The 13387-nt window shown below is 38.9% G+C and overlaps 2 protein-coding genes across 17 annotated transcripts in view; one reads left to right on the forward strand and one right to left on the reverse strand.

Moving 5' to 3' along the window:
• dlgap2a (discs, large (Drosophila) homolog-associated protein 2a) overlaps positions 1-13387 on the reverse strand; it is a 290006-nt gene that overhangs the window by 227298 nt on the left and 49321 nt on the right. The gene's annotated exons all lie outside the window — the stretch shown is intronic.
• The window catches only part of LOC130931462 (uncharacterized), a 69153-nt gene that overhangs the window by 11303 nt on the left and 44463 nt on the right, over positions 1-13387 (forward strand). For 11 of the 16 annotated variants that reach the window (XR_009067227.1, XR_009067228.1, XR_009067235.1 and 8 more), the window contains one exon: positions 11989-12113. Coding sequence is in view for 4 of the 16 variants with exons in the window: in XM_057860288.1 (XP_057716271.1) it covers positions 1378-1695; positions 11989-12113 (443 nt within the window). In the remaining 12 variants the exon portion in view is untranslated. Of the gene's footprint in view, positions 1-799; positions 1696-11988; positions 12114-12365; positions 12534-13387 lie in introns of those variants that run through there. The other 5 variants (XM_057860288.1, XM_057860289.1, XM_057860291.1 and 2 more) reach the window with 2 other exon arrangements.

Genomic DNA, 13387 nt, shown 5'->3' on the forward strand with positions numbered 1-13387 from the left:
GACAAAAAAAACATTTGAAAACTATTTTTCTTGATTGAATCATCTTTTCACATTGAAGTAATGTTGTTTTGCGTTTGGGCCACATTTTGGCTAGGACATTTGTGTCTTTTTTATTATTCAAACAAAAAATAAGTTGCTTCAAACAAAAAAAAAAAAACAACAACAAGAAAACTCACTTAAAAAATAATTCTATCAAAGAAAAAGTTTGCACATGTGTCCATCATCGTTTAACAAAGTGAGCAGCCTCAGAGGGTTTGAGTAGACCCTCTATGAAGCATTTAATAAAGCCAACCATTTTCTTACTACTTTATTGTTGTTTAAATAATAAATCGGTGGGGGAGTAACATGCTTAAAACATGTAATTCTTACATTTTGAAGTGCTTAAAAACAATTTATAAATGATACTTTGGGGGGGGAAAGTGAAAAAACATGTCTTATATATGTATCTTTTCCCAATGTAAAATCTGAATAAATGCATTGAACGTGCGCAAAAAAATTGTGGGGGGGCGCTACTTTGCGGTTTTCACTTATTGCGGCGGGTTCTGGTCCCCATTAACCGCTAAAAACGAGGGATCATTGCATTTCTGAAAAGCTTTAAGAAGCAAGAATCATTCCCGCCACTCGTCGGGCCGGTGTTGTGCCGACACCGGCCGTCATCTCAAGTCCAAGCCGAAAATAACGCGTCTCAGGCGGACGATGGGAGCGATGCGAGGCGCCCCCCTCCATCCGAGAGCAGGCCGCTTACCGGTAATTTGGCTCAACAGTGCGTTTCTTCGTTTGTATTACTGCTAAATACACAAGCTTGACGCCAATTTAACGGGAGCTATTTTTTCACGGGAGATTTGCCTAGCTCTAGCAGTGTTCAACACAAGTTGCAACGAATAGCAGTAACTGTATTATATCGCAAAATATGAAAACGATTGAAACCCTTACTCACCAAATTCAATCTGCTGGCAAATACAGGCAAGTGTGTATGCTGCGCTCTGGTCTGCCCCGGTGTGGATAAGGCCTGCTTTTTGTTTTCACAGCTTTGCAATGCAACCAAAGGCTCTCCTCGCACACCCTGTACACGTAAAGAGTGCGGGTGATTGGAATAATGGAACGCAGTTTGGGCCGATGATTGGTTCTCGTCAGCGAAGCATCTGGAAGGATTTGCTGACTGTCCAAGTGTCACTGTTTTAAAGGACCGATTTCTGAATTGCTCAGTTTCCGTACTAAGTTAATCACATTATGATAATAATAATAATAATTAAATAAAAATCTCCCCCCCCCACCCCCCACCCCCAAAAAGAATTTCTCCTCGGATCTACGCAATTCACGTAGGTCGCCCTTTTTGACTTCAAAACGGCGAATTTCGCCGAAAGGTGAGAGATTTTCATGCCTGTATCTGACGCTGTAAACTCATTGGATGCGTTGCATAAAAGGCGTTATGTGGAAAAGCTTCAGTTGATCCATTCGCCAGATCCATATTTTATGCCTAAATCGATGTTTTTCGACCCGTTGTCTTCGCCGTCTCTGCCTGACATCTGCTACCCTGATATTTACAACTATCTTGTCCACACAAAATCAGCCTATTCTCACGAAAGTTTGAAAAACTTTAAGAGCTTGGAGGCTTATAAATACTTCGTTGCTGGTTGGGTGAAACAGGTCCTCGTCCACGAAAATTCGGCAGGAATCTATCTTGTGCTTGAAAAGGTGAGTTACGAAATTTTCAATTCAAAATCTTTTGTTCTTGCTAACATCCACTGTCAAGTCTAATGTATTTCATGTCATTTGTCAATGGAGCTAGGGCTTTTAATGTTTATATGGTTTAGCGATAGCACTCTCACTACATACATATATGATATGTAATAAATATGAAGTGCGATAGCACTACTCCAGATTGTCCCTAGTTGAATTTATTTTTTGGCTTTTGAACCCAATAGTGAAATTGTAAATTAATTGTATGACAACTGTCTTATTATCCCCTTATAATTATATATTTTCAGGTAGTTCATTCACAACGTCTGAGTGTATGTTTTTGGCGATTAGCCTAGCAATGATCTTAATTGTGGTTGTCAGCTCTAAACCCTCTAAATATATATTAAATGCATCTTACCAGATATAAAATGACTACTACATAATCTGTGGTAGTTGTTTGGAGCCCAGTTTTCTCGTAGAATTGCAGCAGTCCATCTCGCTCTCCTCTCCAGGTCTCTCGGAATACGGTAGAACTTCAAGTCTCTCCGTCTATCTTCTCTGTTATTGCAACCGACCGCCACACACGCCTTCACCATTTTGATTATCAATGTTAACGAGCAGAAAAACACGCCATAATAGGAGGAATTTACGTAGCGGTAATGCGTCAACACGACGAGTTGACGGACAATATGGCGCGGGGGCGTGGTTGTGACGTCATGTGAGTAGGGTCTATAGCATAAAGAACATGCTAACAAGTTTACCAAATCATCAGTGTCACTCCAAAACAGCATGTGAAATGATACAATAATGTGTTAGTAATTTAATATATCTAGGTCGCTCCAGAGTATAAGTCGCACCCCCAGCCAAAATATATAAAAAAAACTGCGACTTATATTCCGAAAAATACGGTACTGTATTTGAAAGTCAATTACATGCAATAACATTTTCGGCCACGGGGGGCTCCCTCCCTTAATCTCCACGTATGGATAGGACCCCCCATGTAGTTTAATAAAAGTAAAAAACTTTGTGTAAGGTGGAATATATTAATCATTGCAGTAGCTAATCTATAGAAAGCTCTTTGATTTGTTAAATGCTATTGATCTCAGTTGGAACTGTAAAGGCTTAATGAACTGTGAAAATATATTGACAACTGGCAAAGTTTCATTTAATTCAGCATTGATAAAACCACCTAATGACACAAATCTGAAAATGGAAAGGGATAAATAATCTCTATACCAATATGTTTTAAATCTAACTATTGGTTCCCAGATCTGCTCTTGTGCCCCTGTGTGATGAAGTGTTACCTTTCCATTGCAAGACTTCAAACAGGATGCTTTCAAAAGTGGCCACTGAGCTCACCGTGTCACAGAAAGAAATATATGTAATTTCAATTTCACCACTCAGCCCCTTGTTAGAGAAGAACAATTTGTGAACTGACCAATCCCAACCTTTTTGTGAGTAGTGTACATAGTGGTTTTGTACATTGGTGCAGCTAAGAGTCAAATGTAATTTTTGTTGTCCAGGATCATGCAATGTAACCCGACATTTTGATTGGCTGTAAATCTATGCTGTTCAAGCGTCATTCACTTGCGACTTGACAATTGGAATTGCAGCCAAACCAAACTTTTATTGCAGATGGTCTAAAACTCATAAATAGTTGTTGCAAAACCACGGCTGAAATGTTCAATTGCATTTATTGAAGTTGCTCGCTGTGCACCTTGCTAATGAATAAGTCAACTAACAAGCAAATTTCAAAGCAGGACAAATGAAAAATAGCTCAGATGACCCTGACAAGGACACAAGGAGACAAATTGGCAGGCTGAAAAATAGGTATGAAACAAAGGGGCAGGCTGGTAACTGATTGGCTAGCAGGTAAATGCAGATGAGACATGGGCAAATCTAATCAGAAAAAGGAATCATATCAAACAACCAAAAAGCAAATTGAAACTCCGCTGTCTAAATTGGAGACTGTTGTTCTATGACTTTGTTTGCAAATTTGCCATTATGTTCAGTGATTTCATTTGTATGTCATTTTTCATTTTGATTGGTTGCTCAAGGTCACCTTATTGCCGATTTGTGAGTCTGTTTGTGTCTTAGAAAATAACTAATGAGATCTGAGCCATGTATATACATGAAGGGCGTCGGTTTGGATAGGTACAGTAGTGACAAAACACCACCAAATTTTCAGAATGCTGAAATTATCCCCACCAACTTTTAGGCGACCTTATTTGCATTACATGATGACTTCAGTTATACAGGTAATTTAGATTGTCTTCCCATATGTTCTAAGTATAAAAATGACCCTACCTTTATTAAGTGAGTTATAATCATTATGTTCAGACCAGAGGTTGCGCTAGACATTTTCGTTGTCTGTCATTTTGACTGACGGTCATAAAAATCCGGTCATAATCTATTTTTACCAGTCACTGAAATTTTTAAAATGATAATGATGACATATTCAGTAGTATTTAGTTTTCATTCATTTTAAATTTTGTAACGCTTGCTTGGCGGCGAAAAATTAGACACTGAAGTTGTATCCGCCAACAACACCAACAAAACAACTCCACTCCCAAAGAAAAAGAGGCAACCATATAGACCCCAATCACCAACGTCACACAATGATCTTAATTGTGGTTGTCAGCCCAAAATCTTCTAAATATATATTAAATGCATCTTACCAGATATAAAATGACTACTACATAGTCTGTGGTGATCGTTTGGTGCCCAGATTTCTTGTCGAATTACAGCAGTCCATCTCGCTCTCCTCTTCGGGTCTCTCAGAATACGGTAGAACTTCAAGTCTCTCCGTCTATCTTCTCTGTTACTGCAACCGACCGCCACACACGCCTTCGCCATTTTGATTATTAATGTTAACGAGCAGAAAAACACGCCGTAATAGGAGGCATGTACGTAGCGGTAATGTGTAAACACGACGAGCTGACGGACAATATGGCTGCTCCAGTCAGGCGGCGGAGTTGTGACGTCATGTGATTGGGGTCTATAGACAAGTTTCCTGAGCGAAATATGGGCGCCGCCATCTAGAAAAATGTCTGCTTCGCACTTCCGGTCCGGTTGAGTAGCAGTGTATTAGCAGTGTATTGACGACGATAAAACTACGAAATCAAGCCAGAGCAACCCATGGAATCTTCAAAAATTGATTCAGCACGACCTAGATGACACGTAGATGAGATTGGATAGCAGTTCGTGTCACTTCGTTGATCATTCGTGGACAAAATTATTAACAACGGTCAGCCTGTGTTAACGTGAGGAATGGATTGACACTACGGCCATTAGTGACCAAAATGTGGTGAAATTACAAGTTATATTACATTTGCCGACTGCAGAAGGGCTGACATGGATTGTTTTGTTACAAGGAAATGCTACAAGGTTATGTACATATGATGTTAACACAGATAGTATGTCATTCTTTTTTTTTATTGCAGGCATTGATCGCAATAAAACATTTAGACATGATTCCATTTCTTGTTTTTTTTTTAAAACGATTGGTGCACTCCAAAACAGGTCAATAAATCACATTTATAAAAGTATTGCAAAAATAGCATACGAGAATGTGATATCAGACCGCAGAGCTCCGGAGCCTCGTGAACAAATAGCGACATCACGGAGGCCCTCGGCGGCATTTAGATGTGCTTTTTTCCCGTCCTCGGTAATTCCAGCTCCAATAGCATATATGTAAAGATGCTGCCGTTCACAAGTTCGTAGTTGGATCACGGCGATCTCGGCGAACCACAGTCTGTCACAATTCCTGCCTCTCTCTCGGCCTCTCCCGGGAGTCGAGCTGTCATCATCATTGTGGAACGCAAACGATATATGTTCGATATATGTCCATCAACGTACAAGTCAAGTTGTCTTCCCTTTTATAACAGCATTTCCCAGCTGTAAACAAACGAATAAAAACTTGTAACACTTGGATTTATGCGGTGCATTCAAACACGATTAGCAACAGGCGGATAGCAGCAGTAGCAGAAGCTAGTTGTTGTAAAAACAATTAAACTTCGTAATTACAATCATCATCGTAATATCAATAGCAAAGGCAACAAGTCGTTTCATGCGCCAGATTTTAGGTTTCGTATTTTTAGAGCACATTACCTTCCATAACAGCGGGGGCATGACTGCAGGAGCTGTCAGTTTTGTACATCTCCTTCCGTCCCTCCTGTATGACGAGTACGAGCACCCATGGTTTGGAAATCGACATGCTACGAAGCATGGAGGCCTTGGCTTGGTTCTCCACCCGCCTACATCAAAATAACATTCCCAGGATCTTGTATAAAGACCTTCCAACTTCGATTCCACCGCCATTGACTTTAATGGTAAACAGGCGGAAACGGAAGGGGAAGGAAGACATAAGGAAGTAAACCGGTACCTCGAAAACTTGTCTATACACAGGCGGCAATCTAGTCCACCAATTGGATGACGCGCTGGCACATCGGGTGCACCAATAAGAACTTCGCGTTGATGTGTCAATCACGGTGCTGCCGCCAGACCCCGGTGACGCTACAATATTCTGACAGAATAGCCAACGACGTCATGCATTAAGAGAGACAATAGCTAATTAATATGCTAACTCGCCACCCTGTGGTCTGGGGTGTGAATTGCAACCTGTCAAAATGACGGGCGGACTTCAGTTTTTTCCGTAACCGTTTTAAAAAAACGGTCAACGACGGAAAATATCCGGTTAACGCGACCCCTGGTTCAGACCTACATTTTCCCCTTTTGACTTGCTGAATGTGGCGGTCCAATTTTTTCCCTCAAATGCACATTTGATTGGCTGATGACTTGACCCCTCTACCCTCCCGCAAAAACAAACGAACACAACCACACAGCCCCGACAGAATTACATGTCGACAAAATGCCGCCTCTTCCGCCCCCTTTGAAGAGGAGGGATATTAGAAGTGTATTTTCGGGCAGCAGCCACTGTAAGTAATGGAAAAATACATCAATGTTGTGGAAAAATACATCAATGTTGTGGAGGTGGTGAACACACCACTAATTTTGCTACTGAAAATCCGACCTGCATCAGAGTTAGCATAACATTGTGTGAATTTGCTAACCTGCAAAACTCGAGTAGGAAGCTGCTGAGAGAGAAGTGTCCTCCTCTATGTTTTTTACTGTTAACGTAAATTAAACAGTGAGAAATGCAGTGAACGGAGGTTTACCCCCTTCTCCCCAATTTCACTTTTATTTTAGTTATGTGGTCTTAAAGCAGCCCAAAGGAGCTTTCATTTTCTTTTGAGTTCGGCTATGCTTGTGGACAAGCAGTAGTGTTTTACCTGAAGGAAGGTTCCATTTTTAAGTATTTTTGTTATTCCCAAACTAAAAAGTTTTTTCAGTTATATTTATTTAGACGGACAATGTTGAGTGGTCTTAAGACAAATGTATATTTTTTGCATTCCGGGATTGTTAAGGGATTAACAAGTTTATATTTTTATGTATACTGCTAATATATGTTCAAATATTGCAATTTAAATTTGCTAATAAATTCCAGATATTTATTGTGGAAGTTTTCAAAATGTTGTAGTCGTTTTACAAAACAAGGGTTGAACCAATACTCATGAAAGCTAGTATAAGTCAATACAGATTTATTTTGCATTGATCATTTATCTTTATCAATTAGTCTGTTAATAAAAGTCTATCCATCTGTCTATCTATCTAATTAATTAGGTTTATATTTGTGAGAAAAGTAGCCCTGACCCCAATTCACCCAATCTGTTTGGTCTTATTATGGTCCTGTACCCAGCAAAAACTTTACATAGAGGTTATGCTGTTATATCGTCCCCACCAATGTTAAGACCAAACCCACGCCCTGGATTTACATCTGCTTATTAGAGAGATTAACATTGCTGATCTAATGACATGGACGTACATTTAAACTAAAACATTTAAATTTCAGTCAAACTGAAAGCCTTTGGTTCTTTTTTTTTTAAATAACTGATGATAATGTTATAATATATACTGTATATAATGTTAAATTGAAGTAACACATTTTTTTTTTACTAAAAAGAAATTGGATTATACTCACGTCCACAGACAAATTAGGATAAGATTTCATTTACAAATAAGATCAAACATATTCAGACGGTGTTGGGGCACCTTTTAATGTTATTGGTATGAATCAATAAATGTATCAAGTCCCATCATAGCAGCTTGCTGCCTACATGTTCTGCACTGTGCTCAATAACGGAGGGTGAAAAAGCATAGAAAGGAACCTGTCATGCATGAAAGTAATCAGCAAGGTCGACAACGCTGATTGCGGAGCAACTGTCTATAGTTAGTTTTTGTACAAAGTGAGCACAATGCATAGGGGCTAGCAATCTACATGTCAAGTGATATGATACATGATTTCTAATACAAAACGAGGCATTGTCCAAAAAAAAAAGAAAATCCTTTGTCAAATCAGCCGGATTGCAGGGATGACTTGGTAACAGGTTAATCACACCTTGTACAACTTTAATGAGATACAAGTATGGTAGAAAACAAGTATTGACAATGTCTAATGTTGTGGTTGTAGCTTGTTGTCGTTGTGCTGCATCATAGTAAGTGGAGTTTGTAATACTGTAAAAGAAATCCAATATGGTCAGACTGTGGTCATTAGATTAGAATGCTACACATTAATATTATTGCAACAGTGTTGATCAAAAGTGAGCATTATGATCTTTATAAAGACATATTTGGTATAGTATTTGTATTGTATTAGGCTAAGTTCAATGTCGCTCTCAAAAAGAATATTTTACCCATATACAGTACAATTTTGTGTGTGTTTATAGATTTTACAAGTCTTAATTTGACTATTCTGTTGTGAATGTACAAAGGACCAAAATGACATGCATGAGCAGACATGATCCTGTCCTAATTAATGACAAGCCAAAATCATCTGACTTGTATGAACCACTCAATTTACAGCCTGCATTGAACACCTAAGTTTTTTGTGAACATTCATCCTCCGGGAAAATTCAAGAATGCGGATTCCAGCTTTTTAGTGACATGTTGCATGCATCAAATTAAAAACAAAATACAGTAAATTGCATCAGATTAAAAATTAATAAATATCGTTAGGGACGTACCGAAAGCAAAATTCTTAGCCGAAACCGAAAACCGAAAATTGGAAACACTTGGCCAAAAACCGAAAGGCTTAATAATACACATGTATACAATTCATTTTTTATTTTCTATTATCCATTCAAACCATTAACAACATCTTGTGTATTGTAGTTGATGGTAAGGAGAATTGGCGGCGAACATCTTGTGTATTGTAGTTGATTGTAAGGAGAACTACAATACACAAGATGTTGTTAAAGGTTTAAATTTTTTTTGTTTTGTTTTGTTAATGTGGGTCCTGATCTTGCGAGAGAAATTCCAGATCCAGGGGAAATGGGAAAAGAACATGGAAGGATTGCTGAAGAGAAATCCTAACTAAATGTTTTTAATTGATGTACCGTATTTTTCGGACTACAAGTTGCACCTGAGTATAAGTCGCACCAGCCATAAAATGGCCAACGAAGAGAAAAAAAAAACATATGAGTCGCACTGGAGTATAAGTCACATTTTTGGGGGAAATGTACTTGATAAAATCCAACACATACTATAGAACAGATATGTCATCTTGAAAGGCAATTTAAAATACAAATACCATAGAGAACAACATGCTGAATAAGTCTACAGTATGATAATGTTACATGATGCATGAACAATGAAATGCGAATATACCGTCCTCACCAGGAAGCTACGGCCCGGTCCTGGCTATACAGCAAGCTAAACTTCCAAATGACAATGCTGGACGTTCGTATAATTTGCTGAATTAATTTTGTCCTCGATACCAAACAGGTTTGCATCAACGTAAATAAATGATAATTAGGTGCTATTACAGCAATGACACAAATGGTTAGCATGCATTCACTACCATTAGCACATCGTTCAAACAACCACACAACTGGCTCCAAGTGTCCGATCGCGGGTGGAAAACACACAACAACAACAACAGAAAAGATGATACACACAGGCGTTGCCTCTGTAGAAATATTTTACACGCATAAACAATGAACGTAGGTTCGCAGCAGAAAAGTGCAGATTGAAACCCCTTAGGAGGGTAATTTCCCAGCAGCAGTAAGCATTTTGTGGCAAACTCTGAACGCGTCCTATAGTAGTGCCAGCGGTGCCGTAGCATTCTGTTCGGTGGGCTTCACGGCCGATGAAACCTTGATAAATGCGCTTTCTTGGGAAGTTTGGGACACTCGAAAAATGGGTCAGACACCTAAAGTTGCTACGCTAAATGAGATCTTGATGTACGTTTGTGTGGAACTGTAGTTCACAACATCAACAAAATACTATTCCGTTCTCGCTGAAACTAGTAAAGCTCTTTACAATACTATCTTTACAATACTATCACAATCTCTCGTAGTCCTTAAAATAAGATTAATTGTTTTCTTGTGCAACAAGTGGAATCGATCGGTTGCCAGGCGAGTGTGCTAGGTCCTAGCGGCTGCGAAGCCAAGCAAAGTCACTCCCAGCCAGATTAAACTAAGACTGGCAGAGGTGGAATGGAAGTCGCGGAAAAAATGGAACAAAAAGAGGAAGCCGTCATGCCATAAAATTATTGTGTTAACACACACTAGCTCACGTCTCTATGTATCGTCTTTGTGGTGTATTCATTTGAATTTACAATAGTTTGAAAAGGCCTTGCAAATCATGTGTTGTTTTTATATTTTAGACAATGTCTCAGCTAAATTGGAATTGAGTTTTGTACATTCAACACACTAAGAGGCAGGAGTTGTGGGAAGTTGTGTGGGGGGCTAGACAGATACAGATTAATACTGAAGGGATACCAAAACAGACATTTAATTACATTTGTCAGTGATAAAAGATTCAAACTACAAAACTCAGATATTTGATCTAGTAATGCATATGCAATTAGTCCAAGACAAATTTAATATAACATAGTAATTGCTGTTTTGACTGCCATGAAAAATGTGTCATGACTGAAATTCAGCAGAAATGTCTCCTGATCAAAAAATAGCTATGGGCTTGCACATGTACATATACAATAGTCTGAGTGTTGCTCTAACTTGCAATCCCAAAGGATGATGTCACTCATACTGGGACAGTGCCAAGCTGATCTTTTGAATTGAGTAAACCAACTCCCATTGTCGCCTGATGGATTTATAGGGCCATCGCCCTCATACTTTACACCAAGTCACATGGAAGCGACACTGAGAAGGAGCAAGGAGAGAAGAATTGAGAGCAGGCACTGACAAATAACTGCTTGTCTCTTTGCTTCGTAAGGGAAGCCATTATCAGGAGTGTCATTTACTAAAGTCTGTGTTTAGTTGTTTTCTTTAGTAACCACAACATACTGTACAGAAACACCAATCACTGTCTTAAACTTAATCTGAAGTCAAGACCTGTCATTTGTCTTCCCAATGCCACTTTACAATGAGGCTTCCCTAATAAAAGGTGCATAAATGGTTTATAAACCTATTTGGTAATTTGTTACTATTTTATAATTATTTAACAACAAGGTCATTACATCTAGCAATGTCTTGCTTGCCAAGTCTTATTCTATGTCTTTGCTTCTTTGCTTGTTTATGTTAGTCAGTCTGTCCATCCGATTTCTACCAGCAATCATGTTTAGAGGCACAGGTGGGCTAGGACATATTACCATCAGTGACAGGGTATGCATCGACAAACTTGGATTAAAAACCATGTTCACAGCAGTGTGCAATTTAGAGTCATAAATAACCAAACATGAATAAGGGCAACAGCAAAGCAACCTTACTTATATAGCGTGTTTCACAGACGTTCACATTGATGCATGTATTCATACATACATACATTTATACATCAATGCGCTGATGCTGCCATGTAAGACGCAGTCAGAACACTGGGGACAACTGGGGTGAAGTGTCTTGCCATACAACGATAATGTGCTAAAGCGGGAGACATATTCGAACTCCCGAACCTTCGATCAAAGGATGACCCACTCCACCACCTGTGCCACTGTGATAAGGATACTGCAACAGGGGAGGAAACTAAAATGAGATTCAAACCTAAAACCTCTCGACTTTGAGACAGGCGTGCCAGGCTATTGCTGCCAATAAAATTAGGCAATTTTTATACAATTCCTTGGCTTACATTAAATTTAACCATTATAGCCACATGATGAGAAATGTAACATATACTGTACAGTACAGAAAAAAAAGTAACAGCAATAAATGGTAAGCCTGTATCTTTTTGTATACTATTTCTGATTGTTTTGTACTATTTCTTAATTTTTTTGTCTGCTGTATATGGCAGATAACTCCACAATGGACAAACACAGGAACTGCAAGGAGGAATGTCAACAGCAATCAGTCAATCCAACTATGCTCTGCTTCAAGTCATGGGGATCAAGGGCAGCTCGACAGTTTTCATCTCTTGAGGTACTACTTGTTAATTCTTTTCTTCTCTTTGTGTGATTTGAATTGGTAACCCTAAGCCTCTCGAGACTGCCATCCCAAATTGGAGCATTACAATCAGTGTTGTTAATAATAGTGTTAGAGTATAACAGCTTTACTAACGGTGTTATTTTTGTCAGTAGTGAGCAGTGTTGTTAATAACGGCGTTAGAGTGTAACGGCGTTATTTTTTTCAGTAGTGAGTAATCTAATTACTTTTCTCATCTTGGCTACGCAGGTTACCATTACTTAGGATGGAAAGCCGTGCGTTACTATGCGTTACTACGTTGGTTGAATGACGTGAAAAAAGTCCGAGGGACACAGACTCACGGAGATGAGAGCTCTCTCGGAGGGAAGGGAGTTGTAAACGTGATGCTAGGTGGCTCCAATAATACCTGACTGTAGCCGGTAAGCTACAAACTACACCCACATGATTCTACTTTAGATATCACATGTATATAGACCTAGATGCGAAATGAGAGACACAGCGGCGTTGAGCACGTGTATAGAGAACTAGATGCGAAATGCTAGACTCGCCGGCGCTTGTAAACAGCCGCCATCTTAAAGCAGTAGACTCTGTTGTAGAGAACCTTCCTAGCGAACCTAATTAACTATTTATCTAAAATACTCCTAAGTATTTTAGAGTACTAAGTTCAGTTTTAAAACTTTCACATGTCGAAAGTAGACAGAAGGGAACTAATGCAATAACCGGAGCAATTTTAACAACGTAAACAGTTGATTCACAACATTAAATGACTTTCAAACATAGCATAGGTAACTATGTTTTTGTGTGTGTTTTTTTTGGAATGAAAAAAAAAAAAAAAAGAAAGGTAACACTAGTTACTTTGCCAAGTAACTAATTACTCTTACATTCAGGTAATTCAGTTACTAACACAATTACTTTTGGAGAGGAGTAATTAACTGTAATTCATTACCTTTTTAAGTAAGATTAACAACACTGGTGGTGAGTAATCTAATTCATTACTTATCCCATCTTTGCAATGCTGTTACTGTTACTAAGGATGTGAAGGCTAGCGTTACTACAATCTGGGTGAATGACGTGGTAGACACTGAAAGAGGGGTTGTGACGCCATTGCAAACGTGATGCTAGGTTGCATTCGCATTCTCGCTAGCGTTAGCATTTATCGTGGCGAGCGTAATCTTAATCTCTTGGACATTTTTTTTTTTTTTTTTTTTTACATACTGTTCGTGGCGTTCAGGTGGATACAATTAGTTGAAAATAATGGACAGTTTTCCTGT

The sequence above is a fragment of the Corythoichthys intestinalis genome, chromosome 15 (genome assembly GCF_030265065.1).
Source record: "Corythoichthys intestinalis isolate RoL2023-P3 chromosome 15, ASM3026506v1, whole genome shotgun sequence".
Classification (NCBI taxonomy): domain Eukaryota; kingdom Metazoa; phylum Chordata; class Actinopteri; order Syngnathiformes; family Syngnathidae; genus Corythoichthys; species Corythoichthys intestinalis.